Source organism: Daktulosphaira vitifoliae, unplaced genomic scaffold, assembly GCF_025091365.1.
Source record: "Daktulosphaira vitifoliae isolate Bord-2020 unplaced genomic scaffold, ASM2509136v1 Scaffold_1, whole genome shotgun sequence".
NCBI lineage: Eukaryota > Metazoa > Arthropoda > Insecta > Hemiptera > Phylloxeridae > Daktulosphaira > Daktulosphaira vitifoliae.
In genome coordinates, this window is record NW_026099572.1 from 20555966 (window position 1) to 20582446 (window position 26481).

Sequence of the window (26481 nt, forward strand, 5' to 3'; positions counted from 1 at the left end):
AACGCTTCAAGATTAAATAGATTAGTAAATTTTTATTTATAAAGTTTATGTAAAATTTATACTTGATCATTATTCATATTAAAGTTAAACTTAATCTAAATAACAGAAAATGGCACTTACGATACAAGTAAATGAAATAAACACTAAAATGTTGATTTTAACACAGCACCATAGTATATAAGTGTTACATAAATAAATTGGCTAATGGTAACACATTGAGTAAAAAACTAACAAAATAGACAGTTGACATATAATTTAGTATTTGATCAATTTCTTAGCAATTTTTCCATTTTAAAAGTCTATCTATGTTTTAATTCCGTATAAACTTTTAAGTAGAATACCTCAAAATATATATTTTCAAATATTTCCTTGATAGCTATATTTTTATAGGACATCTTTAGTGAACAAACAAGTCTATAGTTGATTAATTCTTAAAAATAAGTATAATTTTAACATTTTTTTCGAGTTATAATATATAATTTGTCTTAATCATCAAATTAAATATTTGATATGGTATATCCAAGACTTGAATTAATTAAATATGCATGAAAAAATTTTAATATTAATAACACCACATTTTGATTGTAAATTTATATTATTATTCTTTTCAAGCAATTAACTATTTTTATGAATGATATTTTCAATATTACATTTATAAACCTTAATAAAAGTAATGTATAAAACTTTTTGAAATAAAAATGATATCTACTAAAATTACTTCAAAAAATAAACCGAGATATACCGAGATATAAAAAACATTTCGAATCAGATTTTTAAATATTTATAGTTTTGAGGTAATAAATTGCTGATCTCTATATTGGATTGGTCATCTTTCTTCATAATTAACTCTTTAATATCATTAATATTTTCACAACAGCAATCTATATTTACATTTAAAAATGATGATTGCTTTAATTGTTTGTTTACAAATAATGTAAGTTAACTTGGAAAAATTTTATTCAATATTTATATTTTTACAATTATAGAAGATACTTATTTATTTTATATATCTTTGTAAACAATTACAGTAAATGCATTTTTTACAAAGTATCATGAAATATAAATTTGCACTTGTATAAAATTGTCCAATATATTGGAATTTTTTATTTAAGTGTAAATTAGAAAAATATTATTATTTGTTAAGTATACATAAGCAAACAATAAACACCAAATAATTTAAAAATATTTAAAACTCAAATCTATCCACAATAATATAGTATAAATACTCAAAAATCAGACTATAGACAAGAAAATTAGTTAATTTTATTATTTTATACCTATTATAACTGAAATTATTTCCATCTTAACATTTCCTTGCTTTTATAGTATAAAATTATCGGATTCAGCTGAAGATAAAAAATCATTTCTTTGTTCTTATCATTTTTATTTAGGTTAATATCAATATAATTTTACAAAATACCCAAAATATCAATATTTAGTATTATTGAGATTTATATTGTAAGCATTATAAGATGATACCTTCAGTTGAAGCAATTCGAGAGTCTAAATTTTCTGTAGGCTATATGCATTGGAAATTTATTGATATAGTTTTGAGTAATGATACATTAAACATTTATAGACATGGTATAGTAAATACATATTCAAGAAACAATTTATCACATAAAGATAGGTTGGTGATTGAATGGACAAGGGTTTTATCATTACAAAATGGCTAACAGACTTAGAAGTTCATGATTCAAAGAATATTTCAGTTGTTTTGAACAATTAGCTTGAGTAGAGAACTGTGGATTTAAAAATTATGGTAATTTATCTTGTTTAACATTAATTAGCGTATTTTTGTATTTTTTATGGGGATGTTATGAGAAAATACTTCTATAGAAATTCTTTTTCTACAATTATTATAATTTTCCTATATTTCAATGTTCTCAGTATGCTTTTGCTACACGTATAGCTTGCACTTCATTATCTAATAATAAATTAAAAATAACATTATATCAATATTATAAAAATTATACTTAAAAATCGGTCCTGCTACATTTTTTTATACTTTATATTATACATTCTAATATCATTTTAGTTATTTTTTGGGATCCGAAAATTGGTCTATCACTTTTGATGAATGCAGACCCATTTGTCCCTTTATTATTTGAAACTAATAGTATAGCTCATTTTCTTAGAACATATTTATCATGATTAATTTGAAATATTACTACTAACCACGAACTAAGTAATAATAAATACATGACTAATTTTATTTGGATAAATTCTATCATAAATCATTCATATTTAGAGTGATACATTTATCATGAAGCACTTAACTACTCACAAAACGAACACAACAAATGAAAAAAATAGCTTAAAAGAGTTGATAGTCCTATTAGTTATAAGATGTGATACTAAAAAGTAAGTAATAACTGATAAGTCAAGTAATATGTGTAACTATATTTATTAAGTATAGAAATATTTTGCAAGTAATTGAATACAAATATCATCCTATATGGAAATATATGAAATTTTTTAAGAGTATTTACATTTTCAGCCAAAATTATTCAAAATATTCAAAAATTTAATTGTATATGATTATGGAATCTATTCCTCAGTACCTTGCTGTTTGATTTCTACTATACTACCATATCATATATATTTGGTACCAAAAAAAATTAGTAAAAATAAGTCATTCCTAGCATAAAAAATATATATACAAGGTTTTCATTAAAAGAATTAAGTCGATTGTTACAAGTAATGAGAACGATATAAACTCGTTTCCTTACTTACTGAAACCTCTAAATATAGAAAAAATATCGTTGGCGATTTGTTAATTAGAGTAATCCTAAATAACAGCGTTGATGCCCCCAAAAATGCTANAAGTAATATGTGTAACTATATTTATTAAGTATAGAAATATTTTGCAAGTAATTGAATACAAATATCATCCTATATGGAAATATATGAAATTTTTTAAGAGTATTTACATTTTCAGCCAAAATTATTCAAAATATTCAAAAATTTAACTGTATATGATTATGGAATCTATTCCCCAGTACCTTCCTGTTTAATTTCTACTATACTACCATAACATATATATTTGGTACCAAAAAAAATTAGTAAAAATAAGTCATTTCTAGCATAAAAAATATATATACAAGGTTTTCATTAAAAGAATTAAGTCGATTGTTAAAAGTAATGAGAACGATATAAACTCGTTTCCTTACTTACTGAAAACTCTAAATATAGAAAAAATATCGTTGGCGATTTGTTAATTAGAGTAATCCTAAATAACAGCGTTGATGCCCCCAAAAATGCTAAATAATGTAAAGTAATCAAATTTCCACTTACAAATAAAAAATAGTATCATCTATATAATACATTTTTAAAAATATTAATTAATATTTTAATTTAAACAAAAATCATTTAAATTTTTCAATAAAATAAATATAAATACAATTAATAAATATTTATTAATACAGAACCTAAAATATCTTTAATTATATAAACTGGCAATTATTTTCTAGTAATTTAGAAATATTTGTTTAATTTAAATTACTCAGTACAAATTTATATCTATGTACATGAGATCAGCAAAAAGTTTTAGAAAATTTAAAAAAGGAATATTTATATGTTTGTATAAATTAATAAAATAATTATATTAACCAATTAAATATGGAGAAACGTTTAGAAAATTTGTTCATTTATTTTGTAATAAATAACAGAAAATGGCAAAAAAGTACAGAAATTGTATATAAAATACAAATTAAAGTATAGATATTCATTTGACAGTGGTAAACATATAACATAATAAAAAACTACATAAATCATTTAAATAACAACATTATTTATTTAGTTACAGTAAATACAAATAGTTAAAGGAATCGTTACGATATACAAAGAACAATATATGTAAAAATCTTAAATGTTCTTAGTGCCCTTGTATATAGTGTGCCTATGATTATTAATTAATATACAAATACTTATTAAGTAGAAAAAATATAAATTTCTTAGATGATTAAAAATTATTATAATAGTTTGGTTTGTATAATTATTAAACTTATAATTACCAACTATTATTTAAAATTAAAATAACATTTACAAAAAACAATATCTAATTATGTTACGTTAAAATAATGAAATTTGTGGGAGTTATACAAATAAACATTTGATATATAGCAAAAAATGCTATCACTAATGCTTAGCGCAGCGGGGTGACAAGAATTTAAAAATGGAAAAACCAAAGCGGTTAAACTAAATTAGGATTAAAAATTTTAATCATTGAACATAGTTCAACTATACTTAAACTGTAACTTAATCTAAAATAAAATTTTCTATATAATTAAAACGTATATATAAATTATGAACTTTATTTAGGTCTTAACACTTACTAGTATTACAAATGTACAATTTATTATTTTGTCAATCTTTTTTTTTTGTATTACGGTAACATTTTAAAAATTAACTATTCTAGAAATTTGGAAAACTTTTATTTTTGCGCCTTAGTACTAAGTTGACACGGTAATAATTTGTTCTTTACCATATTCGGCAAGTGGAGAACGTTTTAACTGTAAACTATAATTAAAATCGTGCATGTAGTATTTTCATTATAGTAAGATTTTGAACATAGACTCTTCTAATATACTAAGACCATATTTTTGATTGCATCCTAAAACCCAGCCCAACCATGCATATAAAGTTTGTCTTAAAACAGATAGGTATTCCACATTATTTTAACCCAACCTAAACCATACATCACATAATCACCGATATAACATTTTATTAACTTTACTTAGTACTGTTAATGGTTTGGTTGAATTTTAACATATTACATGATCTCATCGTTCGGAAAAAATAACTATAGTTCTGCAAGCAAACAGAGGTTTCGAAAATCTGAATCATTTACGAAACCTATTCAAGTCAATTTGAAGTTTTACCGAGTTTCCAATAGAATTAATAAGGAAATAAATTTTTACATCATCATCAAAAACAAAAGAAAAATTACTAATATCATTCATAAAAATAATAATGGTGAAAAACGTTCATTTTTGTTACATGATATACTATCAAAAAAAAATATCTAATTTCTTTGGGTTCTTTTAAAACCTTATCAGTAAAGTTAAGTAATACTGCACCTGAGTAATATACTTTAGACTAAAAATAACAAGTCGTTAGTTATAAGACCTGGAACAGGATAAACGATAAAAACTTTTTAGCTGTAGCTGTTCGCCAAGTAAATACAAGTAGTTTATTTCAATACATTTCTTAACGTTATTTCCAGTCGTTTTAATTGTTTTATTGTCATGTGTGATTTATACAAATGCGAATAAGAACAATACAATATCCTGACTATGTTCAGACCCTCCTTTTGTTTAAAGCAAACATTCTTCTAGTATCGAATGATAAAACTAAAACATCACTACAGGCGTTAATGAATTCTTTGGCCGCTTGTCCTCCCACATAAATCGGTAGAGACTCAATTAATTACTATGGTTCCTTCGCATATCCGCCCGCACGTGTATCCCGAAATGTCATTACTATCGTTACAGCCGTTTCGCTCATATATTATTGTTTGTGTGTGTATACACACACATATATATATATATATACACATAGATATTTAAGTTTGTAGCAATGGCGTCCGAGTGTAAAATCTGTCTGTGGACACAAACCCGTTCAATGCGACGAGCTGCTTACACTACTCGTCCGGAAATCGCTTGTGCCGCAGGGAATATATTATTATGTATGTATAATAAGGCGATATTTTAGCTATGTCGGATTAAACGGGTTATGTTTTCGATCCCACCGGGTATCTGGTCGAATGGTTGTAGCCAAAGATCGTGAGAAATGGATCAGGATGGCCGATATAATAATGTAAAGTGTTTCCATTATTCTCAAATAATCAACCGGACGAACGCAAAGAGAATCACCCAAAAACTTGACCGTCTTTTGGCATCCTCTTTCTAAAGACTAAGATTTACTAAACGACTTAAGTGTACCCGACTAAGTAAACAATAGAGCACACCAAAATTAATTGCCTTCTAATAAATCCATTTGCTGGAAAAAGCACAATTTATGTTATGAGTTAAAGTTTTAATAATTCCTCTTTCAATATCGTTAGTTTTTATTAATTTGGAATTTTAATTCTAACGGAATCCGACAAACAGTTTATGAGGTTTATTTTTCCCTAATCGTTAAGAATTTTATATATTTCCAGTTATAGTGGTAACAATAAAATCCGTCGCGCAAACAGATCTCTGTATCCTTGAAGACTTAACTGGACGTTTAATTAAAGTTTATAAGAAATTAATTAAAAAACAAAGGAAACTCTTTTTGAAAAAGAAACATTTGAGTGTGTGAAAGACAACAAATGTTAACGATATGACATTTTCTTAGAAATAGAGGTTAAACGATAATAGTAATTTTATTTGTTTTTTTAACTAGTAAACCTATTCACATATTATACATACTAATCGTTTAATATAATCACAACTATTTGTAACGATTTACTTCGGTGGATTTTTTAACTCAAATTAATGAAATTATATTAAATAGTTCATACAAAAATAATTCGATTTAAGATATTTCTCTTTCAAATTCTTCTAAGTTATTAAATTTATTTATACTTATGAAAAATATCTATTATACTATTATCCATTTAAGGAATTGAAGATTTCTTTGAGATAACATTTTTATATAAATGTCATAAAGAAATTGTTTAGATTTATTAAATTATCTAATGATAATAAGTCCTATATTAAACGTAAAATTGTGTTTTGAAAAAGAAATTACAGTGTATTTCCTATATATTTAGTTATATTCACTTTTTTTATTTTAGTGTGTATTGTTGTGATTCGTTCTAAATAAAATTTTATTTTCTGAAGTGTTATAACTTTATTTACTGATGAACGAATTAAAAGCTAAAATTAATTAACGCAGTATGGTATTAAAAATGTACGAGTTTTTCTTATGTTGAATCATAAGTATGACACAATGTATTTGAACCCGCAAAGAAATTACAAACAACCCCAGTAATGATTTTAAATGCATTTATTTATTTTGTGGAAATTATATGAAACCATACTGAACGTGACTGTTTCCTAGTCATAATCATTACCGATTAGTTAGGGACATCCAAACACCTTTTCTGCGGTCGGGATTACTGTAAAAATTAATAGCATTTATGTGGAATAATAAAATTTCTGTTCCCTAAATACTTCGAAATTAGGATTTTCGGTGGAATTTCCCACTTACGCGATCAGTGAAACCTAATGCGTTCTTCAAGTAAAAAATAACACAACATTTTAGAGTCAACCTCATGTTACACAAAGCGTATTACTAATTTTGCTGTAAAAAAAGTAATACAATAAACAGCAGATGAGGAGAGTATGCTTGGTTTTTTGGAGCAAAATAACATCCGCTCCCTAGTATTTCCTGGTGTGCTTAAAATCTGCAAATAAATCAACATTTTAATGTTTGCCGTCCTCAGCTTGGCGGTCACGCAACGCAATTTTAAAAGATTTCCTTCTTAAGTAAAAACTAACGATGGAAAGTATAAATTGAGATCACAAGATTCTGTTTAAGAGGCCATGAAAACTTGCCGGGTTTGACATGAGCTATTCACCAGGATCATTGTGTATAAGTGCCCCATAAAAACATACATGGAAACATTAATTCGTTTATGTATGTTATTATGTGACAATATAACTGCGCTTTGCTAGCACATAAATTCTATAGTTTAGTAAGACATTATATAATAAAGTATGAAATATAACAGTCTTTTAACAAATAAATATTTTTCAATTGTCTTTATACCTTTATTTTTGTTAAAAATAAAATTATAAAAAACATACAAATCTACATTTTATAATTTTTATTTCGGACTGATTTTGAAACTGCGTTTTCGTCATCATACCAATTAAATCTAACTATCTATCTTTTTACAACTCTCCGTTTTTCACGACTAGATGATAACGTGTCTATGTTATAATGTCACTGGGTGCACAGGTCACTAGGGGTGTATAAGTGAGTATTTTTCGGTTAGGGTGTTAGTGTGAATACACCGTCGCTGATAGTAACATTGTTCCCGAAATACATATTCGCAATTTTTTAGTATATTTTGTGCCTTTTTGAGTTAAGTATTTTTAGTTTCAAATTAATATGAAAAATTTCTAAATGCTTTAAAATTTAATAATTCATAAAATTGAAAATAATGTATAAAGTAATATTTTTAATGATTTTGCTTGGTAATAAAGGTGGTTAAACTTTTTAACGTTTTTGTACGCAATTCATTTTATTCTTATTATAATATATAGTTTTTTTTCTGTATAAACATAGTTTATATTTTATTGTTATATATAATTCAAATTGTATTATACAATTTACATCACTGGTTAAAAAGCATATTACCTCGATTTACTTTTGATAATACTTACAACCTGACATAACTTTAAACTTATATTTATGTATTTTGTAGGTATACAGAGATGTTAAAAGTATTCTATATTTTTAACGATGTATAAAAAAACATTTAGAAAAATTTTGTATAAAATAAATGTACCTAGAATTTATAAGTAGATAACATAATATTTGCGGGTCGTATTCGAATCAGCCCGTGTCTAATTTGTACGTACATAAAATAATGTTGAATGTCAAACTTTCATTGAAATCAAACGTACCGAGATGTGAACAATGTAACAGTTATAACAATAGAATTTTAGTATCATGTTAGGAATCAGTTGCACAAACTTTGTGTTTAAGCTCATTAATACAGTAACTTGAAGACCATAACGGATTATAAAATTCATATATTTAGCAAAGCTTCAGTGAACAATTTTTATTCTGTCTTTACGTTATGACAGTCAAAACGTTAACAATATTATTGTGTTGCACTTTTAAATAATTAAAACCTTATGGATTTATGTTTCCGTTTTGCGGTATTTAAACAATATGGTTTTTTTTGTTTACGGTTGGTGATATTCAAATTTTATTGACTTTTTATGTTTTATATTTTGCGTTAAACATTGCTAATAACTTTTATTACATTATTAGGAATAAACCTGTCATTTCTCGCATGGTGAATTTCCCTCGCGTAGTTTTTATTTTAAGAATCAGGTATTTTTTCAAATTTATTGTACCTTATAAGTTATGACGAATTATCAATACGATTTAATTTTCTATTAAGTGTTCTTTTTGTTCTATTTTTTTTTTTTTAGTTAAATCTTGACTTTTTGTTTTATTTTGTTTGAAGCATCGCATTTTTCATCATTATCATACATTTTTCATTAATCGTTGCACATTTTATATTAATATGTTCAGTTATTTATTGTTTAATCAACGACAAGATGTAAACACTTAACAATTTCTATATAATATAGTATAATATATTATACAGATTATCTCAGATTGACAACTCCTATAACTTTTGATACAGTTATCATTACATAACAAGCATTTTATACATAGAGTGGGGGTATTTAACGTGGGTAGAGTTATGTACACGAGGTTGAAATGCAAATACCCTCACTATATACTCATTTTATTTATTAAAATTCTTGTAACTCAATGAGTACTTGTTGCCCTAAAATTGCACCGAATTTTTTTGTAAGAAAAGGCTAATAAACATTTGAGAATGTGAAAAAAATATAATTGATTCAATTCATTTTTATTTTTTTTTATAGTGATAAATAAAAAAAATATGCCTTAAATGAAGTCTAAGAAAGTAAAAATTATTTTTAAAATATGTCAACAAAATGATAATTATATCCAGAGTTTTAAAACGTTGACATTTAGGGTCTGAGACCCTAAATATATATTTTTTTAATCTCTGTTAAATATATAAAATGATTCAAGTAATTTTTCCTACTAGATTTCATGGAAAAAATGAAACATCTTGAATGAGATTATTCCACAAGATAAACCATACGGGAAATAACGTCACTATTAAATAAATGTGTTTTACTAATATAAATCATTAATGAATGTTTAACTGTTTAACAAATATAATTTTATAGTATTATGGTTGTAACTTAAATACGATCTTACTATTTTAATATTATCAAATAAAGAAAAAATATACTATTTTAATTAATTATTTCTAGTATATTGCACTAAAATTAATTTAGTACCATAGTTTTAGGACTGTATTATACAAAAACAGTTTTCCATAAAACTATAAATAAAATAAAGATACAAATAACTGAACAACACATTAAAATCTCTTTATCACCCATAAAAAGCACAACTGTTAAATGCAAAGTATATTATACGCATAACGCCTTGTAGCTTATATTCGATTAGGTATGTACAAAATAATAATAATGGAATAAGTGAACAGAAAAAATAAAATAAATTGATGACTCAGTCAAATTAAACTTTATTTCTAATGGCTCTAATAAAAATAATATATACAATCGCGAAAACAGTATAATCGTATTGTATGATTTATTTGAAAATTGAATGATTTATTTAACTGATAAATGTTATAAACGCTAAAATTACTGATTAAACAAATTCGTTTGGCAACAAACATCTATCAAATTTTTTAATTTCCTAGAAATAATTATTTTTTTAACTTATTCACATTTTTATGTTTTGTGTATCATTTGGTGTAACCATCAAAAAAATTCGTTACAATCACGCTGGGGTCATATAACAAGAATTTAATGTTTTTTTAGTACCATATCTACAAATTACAATTATAAGTAGCTTTAAACAGAAAAACATACTCCATGTAATCCTTTTGACGGTTTTGATAATATGTGTTTAAGGTCAACGGCTCAAAACTAAGTTGCATGAGCCAACTGGACATTTGCCCAATTTAAAAGCTGCAAATGCCGAAAACGATTTTAGATTCGTTCAATTAATTTTGGAAAAGTCTTATTCATGGATGCCAAATTAGTTTTCTGAATTATATTATTATTCTACCAATGACACTCAATAAAACGTTTTATTGAGTAGATTAATTTGTTACAAATACTTAGCTATAATTATTTTGAAGTTTCAAACAATTCACTATTGAGAAGTTTAGTAGACTAAAAACGAAAACTTCTACAGTTAATGGTAAACTTTTTTTCATCATCTCTTGAACATCACATCTTTAGAGTAAAATGAATAAAAAGTTGTAGTAATTGATCCAAGAATAATTTTAATATTTACATCTGAAATTAAGCTAAAATCTGGTGTGAAATGATTTCGATTTTGTCCCAAAATTAGAATTTGTCTAACTAATCATTTTTAATAGCGTTTATTTTTGTGAGCTATAAATATTGTAATTTTGTTAAAAACTATTTCCATATGACTAATACAGTTTTGCCAACTGTTTTGCTGTGTGCTTTATCATGACTCGTGATTGACAGGTGTCGGTTATGGTAACGCGGTGTATTCGTCAAAACTAGCAATGTGCAAAATACGCTAATAAATGCGGATAGCGTGTTCATCCTTTAATGATGTTTTTTGTAAGACATTTTGTGCCTTCCCATACTTTTTACACGAAACAAAAATTATATTCATACGATGAAATGGTGGTGACGATGAATTACGGCTTTGTTTGACGATTACTTTGCGGATAAAATATGAATAACGACACGGATGCTCGACACTGAGAAACGACAACGTTGATCGTTACTACACGCAAAACATCACTTTGGCTGTGAAATATTCATATAAAAGTACCCACTAACTGTTTATGCTTCAGCGGAAATTTTCCTATTTGCACTAACATTTTTATTGAAGCATATATTATTTCCCACGTGATTTTATAGCGATTTAAAAACCAATGAATGTTGGTGAATCGTAAATATAGTCCATATTGTTGTGTACATGTCTACCATTTAGATACTTAAAGTAAGTTTTTTTTTGTGGCAGAAAGTATTAAAATATTACGCTTATTATTTGATAAATATGTATTTATGTTTTTTTGAAAATAAATAATCTTCAAAGTATTGAAAAAATGTCTTCTTTTTTTTTTTCAAAAGAGATACTCGATTTAATGTTGATAAACACTTTAGTCAGATATTAAATAAATGAAATATTGCACATCTTAAAAAGCATAACTATTCAAAAGTTTTCTCCGTAGCTTATCGAAATTAAAAAAAGGAAAGTTTTTTAATAAGTGTATATACTTTGAGGTGGATCGCAAGACTTTCATCAGTTGCTATTCACTGCAATTTCTTGTAACTAATTTAAATTTATTTATACAGAAAGAAATAATTAAAGACTTAGTTTATATACGACAATCTAATATTGGATTACCCATGTTTTGATAAAAACCGTATTGAGAGTTTTTAATGAATGCATTAACAATTATATTAAAAATGTATGTCTAATATTGCTAGAAAAATAATATCTTTCTATTGAAAAAAATATTATTCAGTTAAGCAACTAAATATATAAGAGTTTTCAAAAATAAATTTTTTTTTTTTAAATTATTATAATTTAGATTTATTAATTTATATTAGATTTATTATATATTCTTAAAACGTAGTATTTTATTATAAAAACAATTTAGGTATAATGTTTATTTGTAGTTTTGAAAAGTTACTTAAAGTAAAAGATCAAATAAGTATCAAAGGAAACCTAAGTTCAATAAAACAATGAATGATAATGGAATATTTTAAACTTACACTAATTTAAAGAAAGCAGTAATTCCTAACTCCTATAGCTATCTTAAATTTGGTAACACAAAAATCATTTTTTGTTATAAATAATAGAATAGTACTTATATAATATATAATAATATGTAATTTAACAATAATTATATTTTAATTATTATTAGATTAAAAATTAGAATGTAGCATCATAAATTCAAAATGGGCAATTATGTGACTAAGACACGTAAATGATATTTTTTTTAGCAAATATTGAGTCGATAAGTTTTCATCGAGTTGTTAAAGATTATAAATAAAAGCAATTAGATTAACTCCAGTTTATTTACAAAGAGCAATTAGTTGTACATTTTATTTATTCCTAAAAAATATACAGTTACTACACAGAGTAATCTGTTTATCATAATCCACTCAATTACTTACAGAATACATATTATATATACTTCTCGATTTAACAAAAATATTAAGTACTTTTTCGGTGGATTCATTATTTAGATGTCAGCTTTATTCTCTAAATGACAACATACACATTTAACTAGTTCATAATATAGACAATGATCTAATTAAGAAATTCACTGGTCGATTACAACTTTTTGACCAGTACTTCAATTTATAATGTAGACAAAATAATGCGCAGGTTTAACTATTTTTATCATTAGACATTTCTTGGCCGCTCCTCCCTTTCTGTTATAAATATGTTAATAATTTCAAAATTACAGGTTCAAAGAGTAGTTATCGATTGAGAATTGTTAAAATAGCTATTTTCCTAGTTAAATCATTTTTTAACATTTAGGATAGTTAAATTTAAAATAGTGAAATAAAATTGATACCCTTCTAAGAGAAAATAAATTCTACTGAACAAAGACAAAAAAGTCCTCAAAATTATTATTATTTTAGGGTAATTTTAGTGGTCAATATTAAGTCAATTTTCCAGTAATATTAGGATTTTATTTACAGAAGTTTATTAAGAAAATAACTAATCTCTAGAATAACAAAAATACCTCAGTATTCATTTATTAAACATTTGTTTTATATAAAAATAGAATTTTTTTATTTGTGCAAAAAGTATTTACTTTTAATATAAATAATGAAATAATGTCTATGATTTAATAACTCTAGTGCAAAAAATAGTGAATTTTTAAGGTTTCTATGAGTTTTCTAAGATATATTTAAAAAACAACTTTTTAAGTTTTATATTTCTATTTTTAATATTAATGTATATCATGAAGTAGTAAATTATTGAAACACATGTCTTTCATTCTACGCAGGATTCTGTGACTGGTTTTCATTAGATTTATTCTTGCGATACTCCCTGTTGTTATTATTTTTTTTTTTATTCTGTAGTTCACGCCTTATAATAATTTACAAAAAATGATAACCATAGGAAAATTAAAAAAAAAAAATCATAGTATGTATGTTTAAAATAAAAGAAAATTTAAATGTCACTAAAGTATACATAGTTATTTATATTTTTGGGACTTTTTAAAGTACTATAAAATTAAATCATTGTATTTTTGTGCAACATTTTTTTATTTTTGTTCATTCTACATATATTGCATTAAACAACATATAAAACGTGAAAAATAAATTAAAAATGTACAACTTTTAACATTTATTTTAATAAAAACATGTAATATTTCTTGAAAATATAAAAAGAATACTTGTGATTTATAGTATGTTAGATACACATAATGCAAACTAAAATCTATACAAAGTAATGCTGCTGTCACAGATAGTAAGATGTATAAATAAATAATAAGAAATCATTTCAAATGATTTTCGTATTATAGTCGTACCAATATTATAAAATTAATGCAATGCAATGTAATCGTAGATATAATTTGTATACACATCCAATTACTGTACTGCAGTTTATCTTTAAATTTCGATTATACCCTCCAGTATGCTTTATACGATTTATGTCTCAGCTTGAATATTTCCAGTAGTATAAAAAAGTTAAATATTTTAAATATATTTTTCTCTTTCTTATAATATAACACGACTAGTAATTTTTATCTCTAAAAAAATTTTTTTATAAAACTCATTAAGTTTCTAATTTTTTTTAATTAGATGCTTAAAAAATAGCTATATGATAAAGTAATGTTACTTTCTAAACTAACCAGGGTAAATTTTAATAATATATATATGGTCTGAGAAGTTTGAAATTCAATTTTAGTATAAAAGTTTCTTAAGAAAATCTTGTTTTGTGATACAATTACTATCACCACTTTGGCTTAGTACACTTGTAATATTTTTGACAGCTATAGAAAACAAGAAAATGTCTCTTGATGGCTGTCTTCTGGAACTCGAATGATGGTCGTATTCTATCACTGCTTTGCACAATATAAACCACTTCCTGTACAAAACGGTTAATATAACGAACATTTTGAAAGTCCCTGGTGGTACTTTCAAAGTTAACCATTTTAATCGAGACTATACATGTATATATTCCATGCACCCAACATTGATTAATTGACTAACGAGAAAGCTATAGGGGAAAAATACAGAGAATTATTCACAAAAGATTTGGGCCATATCATTCTCTGGCATATCACATGAACAAGCGTCAATTACGTTTATACTGAATATACAAAATACAATTAATTGAAATTTAAATAGCTCATATATTAGCACATATAATTGAACGTTAATTTTAAACCAAATACGCAAATAGTCGTTAGCTTGTGATTGATTACTAGAAACTGTTACAATGTTATGTTATTAAAACGTATTCTACGGATTTTATTAAAAGAAACAACATATATCTAGTAATGAGATCAAAACTACAACATATAAAGTCCCATTTAATAGTATTATACACAATTGAATGTATACACATTTTTTTATTTCAAAAATTTAAATCCTTAAAAAATACAAATATCTAATGTTGTATGTCATTCGTGTAAAATATATAAATAAAAATATATTTTGGGAAATTGCTACTTGTTTTAATGACTATAATATAGTTATTAGGATATTATCAAAAATATGTTATCATTTTTACCTACTTTCTTTCGTGGTGCTTTTTTCTGCATTCTATTAACACAACTGAAAAATGACGAACCATTTTAAAGTATCTCACTAATTAACAGCATGAAAAAAATGTTTTGCTGAATGCAACTAATACCTATTTGAAAAATGTTTTTTTGGATTTATTTCATTAAAATATGTCAGACATAATATTTTATTTCATCGTTGTTAAAATATTATTGGTGAATAAATTTAATTTGTAAAACATCATTACAGTATACTCAAATAACAATATGTATATATACATTTATTTTTACAAAAAATTTTTTTTTTAAATATATAGATATTCATTTACATATACATTTTTTTTTTTTAGTCCTAGTAGTATTAAATTGGTATAACGAAATTTTACTTATGTAGGTTAATGCTATCAGATATAACTTTTGATGTCACGTATCTATCACATGTATTACAATGGAGAGTACATAATCCAAGTTCGGAATACAAAAATGAAATATAAAAATCTTACGCATAAATGTTTTACAATTTGCCAAAATGCTTTATTTATTTATAGTATAACACTCCGAAGAAAATTTTCTTATGAAATAATAATTTTAAATACTATATAATAAATTGTTTACATAGACATTTTAATTTTTAAATGATTTAAAGTCTAACAGAAATAAAATCACATAAATAAACGTTGACAGTTAAACAAGGCGGTCATACGATACAGTAAATTATAAAGTTTCATCGATATGTTCTTTTAAAGTTCGAAGTGGATTTATAAAAATTGTACATGCTTTTTAATTATTGGATTACAACATTTGAAGAAAAATCCATAAATCAATCTTGGTTTTGTTGAGGTTGTTCTGAATTAATCAAGTTTGGGTTTTAGAGTTTCGAAAACTTATTTTGAAACCTTGACTATTTCAGATCTAAAAACGGAAGTATAAAACACTTTTCACTTTATTCGCATCTATACAACATTTGGCCACTGTCAGTACAACGCGACTTTTTGACGTCGGATTTATGTATGCAGGAAAAACCGATTTTTGTATCTGTGTTCACATGTGGTATAATAGCATAGTAGTCATATGTGTGAGGGTGTAAAAGTTAGTGTGAGCGCGTGTATTCTAAATTGCATCAGTCGAAAGCGTCGCTAGTATTTCATTTACATTTTTCGTATTTGTACATTGTACAATTGTTAACGTCGAGAAAAGAAGGTTCTTGAAGATTTATTTTACAAACGCGGATAAAATATNTCTTGAAGATTTATTTTACAAACACATTTATTGTTTTTTTTTTTTTGTAAACTGCTATTTGATTTCTGATATTTATCATATACGACTTTGTGACATTAATATATAAAAACATACAAATTTATGTGAATAGCGCTGAGTGTGTTCATTATCTGTGTAAACAAAACGTTTTTTTTTTCAAGTACTTTTTTTCTACCGGAAGGTTGGCCTTCATAATTATTTAGACGTTAGCTAATTGAATTTGAAAACTTTTTGTTTGGCTATGAAGTTTGAAATATATTTTTCTTACCTACTTTAATTAAAACCTACTGGAATAAAAAATGTAATTTTCTTTGTTACAAATGTTTTTTTATAGAAAAATATTCTCGAAAAGAGAAAAAATTCAATGAGTTAAAATAATTAACTTGAAAATTTTAACAGTACTTTTTACTTACACGTTCTTAACTGTATTGTTTAGGAGACGGAAAGCAAAATTCAGTGCCGAAAAGTGAAGGTAAAGAACTAAATAAACAATCAACTACTGTTCGCCCCACCACCGTACAAACACTAAATATCACTAGTTCTGTAGGAACTAGCACGACTACGACAGATTCATCAAATTCAACACAGTCCAGTATTTTAGATGATACACAATTACAGCGAATACTGCTCAAACCTAAGTTTTTAACGGAAAACTCGTCAACGATAGTTGCCCAAACTGGAGCTTCAAGTCGAATATCCTGTCTAGTTTCTAATTTAGGAGACTGTGTGGTAAGATTACATAAAGCTTTTAAAAAAAGATATATAATTAGTCACGTAAATTTTATCTAGAATGTTAAATTTGAAATTCAAAGGATTGTGTTTGTAAATATTTGTTTAAATAATACACATTTCTATGATTATCACATTACTTTAGGTAAAATATTTGCATCAACTTTCTGTAAAATTTAAATAGTATATAATAAAATAATAATAGCAATTGTAATATACATGTTTTATAGTTCTAAAAAAATGATTGTAGATAAATTTATCTATAAATGCAAAAAATATTATTTATTTATTTCATTATAGAAAACATATAATTATAAATTATCTTTTTAAATTAATATTAACTTATATAGCTTATATTAAACTTTAAGAAAAAAACGATGCGTTTTATAATATACAATTGTGATTTACTAAGCATAGTATAAATAATGTTTTTTTTCGTATAGATAAAAATTAATTTTATTTTTATAAAACCATTGTGAATATCAAGTTATTATAAGAAAAAAAATTTCTAAGGTTAGACTTTAGGAGTGACTTTCGAAAGTTCAAATGAAACCTATTATAATATTTATTTTATTAGATTGAAAATGGTCTAGATAAAATTTGGACTGATTGATAACCAGTTCTGTATTATTACTTTTTGAGGTATAAGCATCTTAAGATATAAAAAAGATGAGGAGTGGCTTGTGTTTAGCGGAGCTCTATTTTACCATGACTCAGATAAATATTCTTTTGCAATGTGCAACCCCTATGCCTATAACTAAAAATTATAACAGTTCAAAAGTAATAATAGAATACTGATATTCGACTTGGTAACATTTTTAAGACCATTCTTCACTTAGTAGAAAAATATAATTTTACAACTAATTCTTTATCATTTAATTTTTGAAATATACCCCTTAAATCTACACTTATGAATAATTTTTCCTTATAACAAACTTAATATTTCTAATGGTTTATAAAAATAAACTAAATTTTATCTAAAAATTGTATGAAAAAAATCATTATTTAATGAAAATGTGCGAGATTATATACTTAATAAATCACGCTGTATACATAAGACTTCATTTAAATCGAACAATAAAACGTTAATTTACGAACTTACAATTGTTAAAATTGTGTAAATACAATGATATTTTAAATTAAATTTACTCTCAATACACTATTATACAATTACACTTGCCATTGAAAATACAATATATCTGATAAGAATCTTATATGGCAGAAGCTATCCAAAAATATATTTTTTAAAAAACGGTGTTTGAATAAGATAAAAAAAAAAAAAATTCAATCTTAACTCCAGATAAAAAGAAAATGTATATTTTTATTGAAAATATTATTACAAAAATAATATATTAAAAACACTTACAATATAGATATAAATAAACAAATAAATACTAAATACTTTAAGCATAAAATAATAATTTTTACATACTTTCTAATGAGAAATTGATAAATTTAAAATAAATAAAAGTATAATTAACAATTAATATAGTTTTTTTTAACTTTTCAAAGAAAAAAATTTTGTTCTAATTTTATGAAATTATAGGTGTCGTGGATTCGAAGACGAGACTATAGACTTTTAACAGTTGGTTTATCAACATACACAGAAGACTTGAGGTTTCAATCTTTACATCATATTCAGACAGGGGTAATTTAATGTTTGTTACTATTATTGAATTAAATAATGTAAAATATTAAACCTTTTTGCAATACACGTGAACATGCATATTTAAATAACATTTGTAAAAATTGATTATAGAAAAATAATACTTAGTATAAAAATATATTTTCTTGAAGATTTTTTAACGTTTATATATACTTTATAAATCACCTACATAAATTCAGTATTTTAAATTAAGTATTTATTTATTTCTTAAAAATATCTCCTATCTAAAATTATTTTATATTAAAGTATATTATTTTCTTTAAAATTAACGACCTCCGTTGAAAAATTGCACTATAAATCGGTTTCATTATCATTATAATTGTTAAGTCTTAAATTTAAATGGTAGTAATTTATTATAAAATTTATCATCTTATTAGGGGACTATAACTAAGATTAGTTATAGTTTTATTTTGTTGTATCATTGGCCTCTCAACAGCCTATGCACATATGTTGTATGATTAGTTGTTAGTCTAGTACCAGAGTCCTTCATCACATGGGTGCCGTGTTACTTTGAATCTTATTACTGATTATAAAAAGAATCGTAATTTCCGTATTAACTTCATTAAATTTTATATTTTACTGTTATTTTATAAATGACTCATATATTAATTATTCATTATTTAGTTGTTTATTTTTATTTAAAAAATATCAATAATAATATTATTTGCTTCATCATTTTTCAAAGCGTTTTTGATGGCGTAAAAAGGTTATACGATTTTAAAAGAATTTTAATGTAAGAAAAAATGATTAGTAAACTGGAATATTTTATTTTCTATCAGTGATTGTCATTGGCGGTTTTTTCTGGATGTATTTATATAAATAAAATATTGTTCATTAATCCTTATCAAGATACCGATAATTTACATAATTATTCTTTCGTATTATTAATGCACTCCACTTTTCTAAAAATATTGCTATTCTTTTAAATTCTATGAATACCTTTTTGGTTTAATTTAAAACAATCAGATTCAAAACACTGCCTTCATCGTCAAAATTGAATCATCTGTTTCAAAGTACATAACTAATGTCATTATTTAAAAAACATATTTTTATTAACTATTTTTACCGTATACATGAATTCATACAAGATTAATGTTGAGTTTTTTTGACATTATTTTTCCTTTGTTTTATGCGGCAAAACAAAATTGAATGTAGAATTTCGCATGGGCGAATTTAAACTTTCAGTAGGACTTACAATGTACGTGCAGTGAAAATGAATTTTTTTAGCAAAGCCATAAAAAACGCAACACGTTAAGTCTCTTTGTTTCAAATGATAGATAATCGTCCTATAATAAAAAATCGAAAATTTTGTTCAACTTTGTGGCAAAAACTCGTAGTGCATATTAATATAGTTTTACTGACTCTCCAAAAAGTAAGCTTTTAATGTTTACAAAAGTCACAGACAACTTTAAGAAACTGTTTGTTTCAAACTTGTATTGGTATTCTAGTCCAAAACATCTTTTTGGCTAGGAAATAATTATTTAATACAGGAATATTACCAACCCAACCAAGTGATATGATGGCCGTGTTTAGTATAAAGTATAGTCAATTTTTACCGACATGATTATTTATTAAACGAAAGTATATATTTTTTAAAAGATAGACTACTATATCTGACATATCATAAGAAACTATATCTGTAAAAAGCAAGATAAGATTTAACAGTATTGGTCTCGAAAATTAAAATTATCACAGACGGAGTTTAAAAAGAAATTTTCGGGATACTGATTAGAATTTTTCCCTATCTAAAATTATTTTTATATCTTAAATTTGTATAATTTTCTGTATTTTTGCGGAATTTAGCTTTCAAAGCCACCTTTCTCCCAAATTCCATCTATTAGAATTATAATCTGCAATTCAAAAACAGAAATTTTTCTTATCATATAAAAAAGTTATTGATAACAATCAATTTTTACGCGAAGTATAGTCAGATATAATGTTTAGCCTTAAAGAAAATTGTCCAAAATTATTATTGCTTGCATCACGAATTTTTTTTTTACATAAAACAATCCATACAAATCAATATGTTCAATAAGTTTTTTTCTATATTATATTGCAAAGCTTGAATATCTTGAAAAGGAAGCCACCTATTGGTAACACTTCTATAGTAAGTCAATTAATGTTATTAAGTTATTTATTTTATGGTAGTAGGTCTCTATTTCAGTTGGAAGGGTCGTCGAGAATACTGGTCGTGTAAATGCGTTTTAGTAGGGGGTTTGAGTTTATGTTAAGTTTTGAGTGGAATCTATAGTATGTAATTTGGCAAGTTCGTTAACAGTGTCTATTTGTAGGTCTTTATGTAGATTATAGTTAGATATGTATCAAGGGTATTTGTGATTATTCATAGTGTGATATTTTGGAACACTTGTATTAGCGTTATTGTTGAAGGTTTAGCTGGTTTCCATATTCGGATTCCATAAGCCCATGTAAGAACATATATATGAACAACACGACTGAATTTATTTTAATGAATATTTACTTTCCAATTTCTAAATCATTAACACGAGTTAGAAAACTAGTTTATTATTTATATTTGTGTCGTAGAGTTAGAAGTAACATTCATGGTTATTGTATATTTTTAATTATTTTACATTAAAATACAATAAAAATTATTGTAATAGAATTCCACAAGGATCTTTGTCAATGTTTAAAAGACACTTTTTGCGCGGTGCTTAGTTTTAAATATAAAATCTTAGAATAATTCTATAATATCATATCTATCATATTATAAATATAAATAACAAGAAAAATGTTTTTTACAAAAAAAAATTTAATTTTAATTTTTAAATAAGAAATATATTTAAAATTCAATTAAAAGATGTAGAAATTATAATAATTCATGTGATTGCTATTTTCTCACTAAATGAGTTTTCTTGCAAGTATCCTTGTAACCAGTGAACTACGTAACGATTCGTCAACCGTTTGACAGATGGTACTGCGCTGGACAGAGCACCAGATGTGACTAACAATTTGTCTAATGCTGTTGAGGAATTATGTAGGAGACCAAAGAGGCAAAGAAAAAGCGTTTTAATTAATTTATACAAAAACTCTCAGAATAATGTTGTAAAAAAAAGAAATAGAGGGATTAAATCCTAAAAACTCCTATTATAGTAATTAAATTATCCATATTTTTCAAAACAAAACAAAACTAGTAAGTCGTGGATAAATGGCATTTTTAATTCATATTTTTGTCAATTTAATATTGTAATTGATTATTATATTGTTTTGTAGAATAAACATAATTACAATTAAATTTGATTAGATTTTATTATTCTCTGGATTAAATACGTATTACCACAAATGAGTAACTTTTTTTAACTTGATAAGTTAACCAATTGAACAATTTCAGTTTTAAGATAAATTATAAGTTAATATATTTTCCTTTTCACTAAATTAAAAAAAGTATTTAACCAATATTTCGACTTGGCTATGTAATTCAGCACTTTTGACCATAAATATTACTAATGAAATTAGATTTAATTGGAATTTTAATTCTAAATAAAACCTAATAAGACTTATTTGAAAATAATTCTTTATGACATTAGATTTTATCTATGAACATAAAACCAATAGGTAAACATAAATATCACATTAAGTCACGATAAATACATCAAAAGCGGAGTCCCACAAAGACTGCATTATTACATTTGCTTTTCAATGTACAAATTAATGACATAAGAATGGTTAAAAATTTTTTTATAATTTTCATATTGTATAAAAATTAAAAAAATTATATCGTTATTTTAGGATTGGACACTTCAAATCAAATATGTGCAATTAAGAGATGCAGGACTATATGAATGTCAAATATCATCTCATCCTCCAAAAAGCATATTTATAAATCTTAAAGTTGTCGGTAAGTTTGATACAGATTTAACATTTTTATTTAAATAATTATAAATTTTGGTCATCAAAATTTCAAGTTTTTAGTTTATTCAAATAGAAATAACAATAAATGAAAGACTTAACTACTTTTATAGAGTAAAATTTAAAAATTGCTATATAGTTTCTAGTTTTCATCTAGCTGTTTGGTTATCTCCACTAATAAAACTATTTAATAATGCTTATATTTTTTCTGATTTTGTACAGTTACAAGGTATAAAACTTATTACTTTAAAGTACACTTTATTTTCCTTAAAGTATCTATAGTAATTCTATAGAATATATTAATGAAAAGTTTTTAAGTACTATAAAAACGATTACAAAATGGGTGCCAACTAAAAAAATGAGTCAGGTATAAAAATAAATTGGTGTATTATTTTAATAACGACTGGATATTGTAAACAACTAGGCGAACTGGACTTACATAAATCTGACAAAGAATATAATACAACAGTTTTGAAAGGTAAAAATAAAAAGGCAGAAAATCCTAATAAAACTTTAGCGTATTTTTTTCCTCTTGTCTTTTTTTCGATATTTTTGTAGTGAGATGGCTTATGCCATACCAAAAAACTTTTATCAGACACCCTTAGTTTTTAATGATCCAGTATATGGTAGCCTGCGGAAATGCATGAATGTGTTTTATTATTTCTTTTACTGAACTTAACATCAGTTCTCATTTGGTTTTTCAACATCTATGAATGGTAGTTAGCTTTTTTATATTATTTTTATTTGTTTGTTTATAAATTAATTATATAATAAAACTTACTTTAATCAGATATTAGATATCAAAATTAGAAAAACATTGAAATATCAAAAAGAAACTTTACACATTATAGAAATATATATATATTTGTTTAAAAAGAAAAAACATTTATAATAAACATATTATGAATGATATTTGTTTACATTAATATAATTTTTTAAAAACCCCATTACAAAAATTTCATTATTTGAATAGTTTATCCTCAAATAAATTTACTCTTTCAAGACGGTTTAATGTTTACGCTGATCTTATAAATAATGTATGAAATGACAATCCTTGAAAAACGTTAGGAATATGTTATAATATTATTATTTTATTTGGTTAATAATTAAAGAACACAACCATTAAAGTTACTTAAAGTTTGTATAATAATTAAAATACAATGAACTATTTGTCATTTTAGAAAATGTTCCAATAAAAAAGTCACTATAAATTAAAATCAAATATAAAACTGTTATTTTTTTAAAAGTAAAAATAAACTAGTTTCTTTTCATTTAAAAATCAAATACAAGATTTTACAATTCATATTAATGTTATTCAATAAAGTTCTTTTTGTAATTTTTTTATAGAAGCTCAAGCTGAAATCGCCGGTGCTTCTGAAAAGTATCTTATGCTTAACAGTCCTTTACACCTTGAATGTGATGTCCGACAAAGTCCTGTTGACCCAGTGTACATATTCTGGTATCACGACAGTAGGATGATCAACTATGATATCGACAGAGGGGTAAATGTGACGTCAGATTTACCCAAAAAGCACAGTGCTCTGTACATAGAACGTGCTTCTCGGGAACACTCGGGAAATTATACATGTGCACCTAGCAACGCATTTCCCGCAAACACTGTCATCCATATACTTAATGGTAACTATAGTTTATTCATTTATTTTGAAATTTTATATGGTGAAAACTTGAACTACGATTAAAGTTTGATGAATAAAAATTTTAGTTACAGTGTAAATTTTTAGTTTTAACATAAAAAATGATTGTAAAATAAATAATTTTGATTTAAAAATAATCTTGGTAACAGATTAAAAGGATTAATCCTATGTAGCAAAACATAAGTAGTTGAAATGTTTTTCTATTCTCTCATATATGAATATTAAGTGTCTTAGTTATTAGCAGGGACTATAATAGAACCTAAAAAAACAGTTTTTGAACCTTTATAATATCTAGAAACCAAATTAGAATTTTTATTTTATAATTATTTTTTTTTTAATCGAGCATAGGTTGTGTTGATTATGATACGTAGGCTAATATTGATGTTCACCTCATCCTAAAAATATTTTTTAATAGTAAGTAAAATGGTTATTCATAAACATATAAGATTGTTCAGTCCCATTTTCCATCTTATGGTTAAGAACTACACATGTAAAAAAACCTAGGACAGGAGCGTTTAAAACTATTAGGAAAGTAGGCTTCTTATGATGAAAATAAACCATAAATCTCTATATTATAAAGATGCATTTTGTAGGTGGTAGTAAAACAAATTATGCATATTCCTCTCTAGATAATTTTTGGGAATACATCTGGCTAACGATAATGATTAATGTTTATGTTCAAAACAATGTTTTTTTGTTATTTTATTTTTATTGACAAATTAGTAAAAATCTATAAATGAATAAGCAAAAAAAAAAGAAACTGTCGACTTGTGTTCTTTTGTATACTTAAATATAATGTTTTATAGAACTCAACCAAATATATAATAATTAGTTTATAGTTAGGATGACGTTCAAAATTAAAACAATGAATAAAAATAAATTATTTTAGAAAGAAAATTATAATCAATTAATTTGATTAGAGATAAATATTGAAGCATAAATTGAGAAGATTTTAAATAATTTATTATAATTTTTTAGTCCATTTATATAATAAAGAATAGGACAAAATGCGTTAGTAAAAAAATTTTTTTTTCTTACGTATCGTATAAAAAAAGACTATAATTTATTTAAAGGAAAAAATATTAGTGGTTTGGAATAATCGTCCAAGGGTAAAAATTGTAACATAAAACTTTAGATACCTTGCGTATCGCAAATGACAACTCTAATTGACTAATAAAAACAAACGTTACTGGTTAATGAGTAATAATTCATAATTTATAAATCAGCAACACTATTGACGTCATCACCGGGTAAATGGAGGTGGGAGTACAGACACCAAAAATGATTCTCATCACCAGAGACATTCAGTATTGGTTCTATTGTGATATACAGTGGAAATGAATAATATGTCTCTGGTCTGTTATGTGTGTTCTTATTAGGGCAAATAATTAAAAACTTTAAAAAAATACCTAAATGTGCAATCACTTATATTCACATAAACCCTAAAGTATGCGCTCAAAAATTTATTTGTAGCGACCAAAACATACGCAACGAATATTCTCGAATGTTCTCGTTATCAAAAACCTTCGAGAAACTTCGATAACGCCNTTTTTAAAGAAATATGACTTTGCCCTACAAGGCATTGATGAATCACGGACATGGATAAATGCATTCAAAGTGTCCATTAAATTGGTACCTAATTTTTGATATCAAAACAATAAAATATTTTGTAGTTTCTAAAAAACATTATCTTCCTATCAGGGATTTATTTACGGATTATAATGTGTTAATAAATAAATCGTACTCGACTGAAGACATGT

At 24.8% G+C, this 26481-nt stretch overlaps 1 protein-coding gene across 1 annotated transcript in view; it reads left to right on the plus strand.

Moving 5' to 3' along the window:
* The window catches only part of LOC126893599 (hemicentin-2-like), a 125197-nt gene that overhangs the window by 90114 nt on the left and 8602 nt on the right, over positions 1–26481 (plus strand). The window contains exons 3-6 of the mRNA XM_050663964.1: positions 17241–17533; positions 19080–19181; positions 22947–23055; positions 24414–24704. Of these exons, the coding sequence (XP_050519921.1) occupies positions 17241–17533; positions 19080–19181; positions 22947–23055; positions 24414–24704 (795 nt within the window). The remainder of the gene's footprint in view (positions 1–17240; positions 17534–19079; positions 19182–22946; positions 23056–24413; positions 24705–26481) is intronic.